The sequence below is a fragment of the Gambusia affinis genome, linkage group LG04 (assembly GCF_019740435.1).
Source record: "Gambusia affinis linkage group LG04, SWU_Gaff_1.0, whole genome shotgun sequence".
NCBI classification, from domain to species: Eukaryota; Metazoa; Chordata; class Actinopteri; order Cyprinodontiformes; family Poeciliidae; genus Gambusia; species Gambusia affinis.
Window position 1 is genome coordinate 15,191,931 of NC_057871.1, and position 5,585 is coordinate 15,197,515.

Genomic DNA, 5,585 nt, shown 5'->3' on the forward strand with positions numbered 1-5,585 from the left:
TGGGCTCTGTGCTATTGTAGGAGATGATGAATGATAGACAGCAGAAGATGGGTACATACTATTCACAGTGCTCCATGTGGCAGCTTGCATTTTCACACTGGTACAGTATGTTTGTCAGCTACAGACAGCTCTGGCACTTACGCACTGACGTGGGCAAGCAGTGCAGTGTTCTGCCAGCCGACTGCGTCACGGACACATGCATGTTCTACGTACCACCGTGGAGACACTCTTAAACATGCCTGCATGAGCTGCAGGGACAGATTGGAAGGTCTTGACATCGAAAAGAAAAGAAAATGATGCAAAACAAAATAGAAACCCCTTTGAATAATTGCCCTAAAATCTCTTGCAGGTACACTTTACAATAGAACTGTGTGCTGGAACATATATAGTGCCTTGCAAAAGCGTTCCCATAGCTTTAACTTTAAACTTTACCTCCTTTTGCTGCCCTTAGCAACCACGAAGCTCATGATGTGGCTCTTCAGACACAAAATTTCCCTGTATTATTTAAATAAAGTATCGGACATGTACAATAGGACACATAGTTTTTCAAATTGTTTCTAAAAAGATTTGTTTTGCAAGCTACACATAGTGTCTGTGAGCATAAGCTTTCATGTGTAGTAAGATGTTAACTTTTACTTGACCAGTGTAAGACAAACAAATGCTTGGATTTAAACTGCACTGTTTTAGATCTGGCATTTTGCTTGGGGACATTGTTTTGCTTCAAGGCTAACTGTAACCTTTGTCCTAAGTGTGTTTCAGCTTCTAACAAGTTTTCTTCCATGACTGTCCTGTACTTTACTCCATCCATTCTTATGTCAAGTCTAATAAAGCTTTTTTTTTTCTTGCACAAAGGTACATTTTGTCAACAGAAACCAAGCTCGTGCTCAAAAAACAAAAATGTGACAATGTGCTCTGATATCTGAACAGCTGAGAAGTGATTGGGGTTCATGAAATGGGCCCAAATTTTCTTGTGAAACACAAACTTTCTTGTGTTTAAATTTGGACAGAATCTTTGAGCTAAAATGTCTCAAAAATGACCTGAACTTTCCAGTCTGAAATAGTTTTTACAAAGGCATGCATGGATGTTCAATGTTTGGAGGGTTGGCTTCAGCTCTATTCTTGGCCAGGCTGTCAGTTTCGGTGGACGGCAATGTCTTGCTAGATTTGCTTTTGAACGAGTAAATCAGATTTTATCCAGGGTATCAGAGTAAAGGTTGGTGCCGCACTTTTGAGATTTTAATGTATCAATCTCCTTCATTTTTATAATGATGCATTGATTTGTGTTAGCCTATTACAGAACAAAACTGAAAATGTATGCAAGGCCTTGTAGCTTAAATACACCAAATAAAAGCCCATGGTACTGATTCTTTTTTTTTTTCACTCAGCTTTTAAGTTCCAGAAGAGACCAAAGCACATATATTATTACCTGCATTTACAGGAATCCAAGCGCAGTTTTGACAAGAGGAAATGAATCGAGCAGGAGCTTCAGATCGTTTCCCTGACAGGGCAGGAAAACGTCCTGATTAACAAGATCACAGAGGCAATCACGGTGTTACACCAAGAGAGAATCTTTGAGAAATTAAAATGAATTCACATGAAATGCGTCTCCGCTCTGTGAGTCACAGAGAGGAGTAGTGTTGTCTAACGTTGGGCCAGCAGTGAGGAGCCACAGGTGGCCTGTTCTAATGTGTATTTTGGGAAGTGACACACTGATGAATGGAGCTGGAACAGGGGGCTCTCTGAGCGGTGTGGCACGGATTGGAGTGAAGTGATAGCAGGTAACTATAAGCAAGCTTTTGTTTTGCTTTTTCAAGACACACACAAGAAGCTTCCAGATGTTTTTTTATTTTTTTTATTTTATTCATAAACTTTTAATAAAAATAACAACATCGATATTAATGTAATATATTGTAGAAATCGTCTATGTACAAAATCTTTTCTTGAACAGTTAATATAACTTAAGGCGAGTTAAATTACATGTTTTTGCAATAACCTGTTGGTGACAATTTCACCAAACGCTTCAACATTTTTATTGGATGTGCTTTTTTTACCTCTTTTTTTTTTTTTTTTTTTTTTTTTTTTTTTGCTAAAGTGAACATTTCAGCAAAACAGTACCTTCAGCAAAAGATACCAGAAGTCAAAAACCCTTCTACAGTCTAACAAAGACTCGCAGCAATGTGTGCTACCGGATTACTCAAAAGCAATGTTTATGTGGTTTGCTAGGAACTTCTAGCTTGCCTGAATGTAATTCTGTACAAACTGTAAACACGCCTAATTTGCTGAAGTACATATCCGCATTTAAAATCAAGATCAACAATTCGGTGAGACAGCACTCTCTATCTTAGCAATAAAAGAATGATGTGTGAAAAGGGTTTTTCTCATATCAAATTGTAACATTTAAAATATTGTTACTAAATAATAGCCCTCCAAAAAAAAAGAGAGAAAGAGAGAGAGAGAGAAAAAAAAAATCAAGACATTATTTATGATTGAGAATACATTTCACCTTAGGATTAATTGGCAAATATACACTTAATCTATAAAAATACAAAGAAGTACAGTGATACAAATATATTTATTTCCCATTTATAATATATCTTTCACAACTGTAATAATCCAAACAATTGTAACACAACACAAAGACCAGTGACAAAAAAAACATTGACGGTAAAATGATAAGAATAAGATAAAAACACTAAACTGATCAAAGATGAACAGCTTCATGGTCAAAACCATACATTCATGTAAAAAAAATAATAATAATAATAATAACAAAAACAAAACAAAACAAAAAAAAAAAACACCCTTCACTTTACTGCAATATGTGAGGGGCTAAGGGTGGCTGATATTTCAGTCAAGGGAAAGAAAACATTGAAACAAACATGCATTTTGCTTTTGAAGAAAACATAGGTTAAAATCATTGCTCTACGAATGCTAAAAGCAGAAAATAAGGAATCTGTAAATGGAAATAGTCATCATTTATAATCTAAGTGCAATCCAACCATGGCTCTGAGGCAAATGGAGGCTGGAGCTGTCCAGATTCAAGAGGTGCTGAAGCAGGCCAGCCATGCAGTGCAGAACACAGAGGCTTTGCCACCTCTGAAAGTTGAAGCAACAAGTCCCTGTTGGTCTGCTGCCGACCTGTGCAGCTTTGGCATGGCTGCAGAAAGTCAGCAGCAACATACTGTAAGGCTCTTTTCCTCCTCTCTGCTCCTCTTTAAAAAAAACCTCTGAGGTTACAGACTGATTTGCAAAGCAAAACCGACTCAGGCTGACTTCTTCTTTCAACATCTTATTCCCCCCGAAAAAACAAAAAAGACCAAGGGGGTGGGGGGGTCATAACTTTCATATCCCCTCAGGAAGACTGAACGGCCATGCCCCGGTGGTCACCTGCGGCTTTATTTCCATTTTTTCCTTCTGCTTCAGGTGAACGCGTCCGTGCCGCTTCCTCTCGTCGCTGCGGGCGAACCTCTTGCCGCACACGTCGCAGGAAAAGGGTTTCTCCCCGGTGTGAGTCCTGGTGTGGGTCGTGAGGTGATCGCTCCGGCTAAAGCTGCGCAGACAGATGCGGCACTGGAATGGCTTGTGGCCCGTGTGGATGCGGATGTGCCGGTTGAGCTCGTCGGAGCGGGAGAAGCGCCGGTCACAGCTCTCCATGGGGCAGGTGAAGGGCTTCTCCTTGGCCGGGCCGTGGGAGGAAGCCGCGGGGCTCTTCCTCGCCCTGCTGCCGGGGGGCTTCGCCGTGCGGTTGGTGTAAGTTTGCGGGAACGAGTCCGGCAGCAGGGAGGAGTACAGGATGGAGTCTATGGTGCTGGGTAAGGTTGGAGATGTGTAGAGAGGGTCGCACTGGTTTGACGGCTGTGGAGGCTCTGGGTAGGGCTTCAGGCCCATAGTTGGTGGAGGTGGAAGGTAATTATTGTAAAGGGGGCTGGAGTAACTCTGAGAACAGGTGTCAGAGAAACAGGGCTCCTGCTTGATGCCCCCCTCCACTTTAAACTCCATGTCTGGATTGGGGCAAATTGGGGGAAAGGTCTCCAAGAGGTCCTTGACGTCCATTTGCTGATCAGGCGGGAAGTCATTGGACATGGGGAATGTTTCTGTGTGGAAAGTGGTCTCCAAACAGTCAGACTTATTGTTAAAGCTCCCCCACTCATAGCAGCTGCTTTCAAACTCGTTCTTAACCACAACGGGGAAGGAAGCGGCTTCCGACTTTGGTTCTGGCTTCTTCTGGAAGCCGAACTGGGAGGTGGACGGGTCTTGGTGGGCCTGGCCATCTTGCGGGGTTTGGTCTGGATCGGGTCCAGAACAGGTGTATGACTGCCTCTTCGAGTCTCCGAAGCCGCCGGAGCTGCTTTCCGGAGGCCCGGGCGAGGGGTAGTTCCCCCGGCTGCAGTTGCCGTTCTGTTGCGCCTCTGAGAGCGGCAGCGTGGATATGCCCACGATCTCGGTGATCATGTTGAGGAGTGTTTCGGTGCTGCAGGGCGCTCCCTGAGATGCCTCAACATAGAAGCTGCCGGAGTAGGCGAGCGAGGAGGAGGAGGAGGAGGTGTATGCGTCTTTTGGGCACTCGCAGTGGTTGAAAGCGTACTCCGAGTTGGAAGCCTCAGTTTTTAGGGTTGCAGGGGTTCCTTCTGTTGAAAAGGGGGGGAAGAGAGAGAGAACTTAATTATATATAAGAATTATATATTAAAAAACGCGTCTTATATAAACGTGTTTATGTCTCATTATAAATCCCGACTCGACAAAAGTCTCACTCCTCTCTGAGAATACTCACTATCTACATATTTAACGCCATGCACAGAGGGGTTTATTAACCAGCAACTCACCGTGGCCAAACTGGGCAGGTACCCCCCGTTCTGCATCGACGAACACCTCTTGGTTACTGTCTTTCCTCACGCTGTTTTCCATTCCCAGGGAAGAACTGTTGCAATTCTCAAATTGAGGATAAAAAGAATCTTTCGCGTTCAAATCCATATTGTTCAACATAATGATGCACTTGAGAAGTCCGTCTCTCCCAGGGGGAAAAAAAGGATAAAAAAAAATAACAAGAAGAAGAGGAAGGGGGGAAACAAATAATGTAGATCACCGTTTTATATCCACCCACCTTTTAAATGGCTTTTAAAACAAATGATCCAAAGCAGTGAGAATAAAAAAGAAATTCAATTAAAGGTATTCCGTTTCGTCTCCGGTCCTCGGTATTTGCTTGCTGTGGGTTTCACATCAGCGACTTCCCCTTTCTCTCCTTATATACACTTTGGCAGCTCCCTCGGACCCTCCTCCCCATTCATCGGCTCCAGTGAGAGGATTCCCCGCTGCGTGTAAACTTCATGCCCATATGTGGACAGAGGATGTGACGGAGTCCCCCACTTCTCCCTCCCTCCTCCTGCTGTACGGGGAGATAGGAGAGAGATGGAGTCTGACGTTGCAACAAGTGGCGGCCACTGTTGGTATTTCTCGCCACAGAAAAAGACGAGTCTTCTCTAATAAATGATCACTATTTGCATTGTTACAGCCTCTGAGACAATGAAATAGCTTAAAATATCATTGTAAAAAGCAGGTTATTTAAAACATTTCTTTACTCTTTTACA

General features: G+C 43.0%; 1 protein-coding gene across 1 annotated transcript; it reads right to left on the minus strand.

Moving 5' to 3' along the window:
- Positions 1-1,924: 1,924 nt before the first annotated feature.
- LOC122829916 (early growth response protein 1-B) lies at positions 1,925-5,250 on the minus strand. The gene is made up of 2 exons (XM_044114836.1): positions 4,824-5,250; positions 1,925-4,628 (listed from the first exon to the last, which is right to left on the minus strand). Exons 1-2 carry the CDS (start codon positions 4,981-4,983, stop codon positions 3,343-3,345), a joined length of 1,446 nt encoding a protein of 481 aa, XP_043970771.1. The 5' UTR covers positions 4,984-5,250; the 3' UTR covers positions 1,925-3,342.
- Positions 5,251-5,585: the final 335 nt, after the last annotated feature.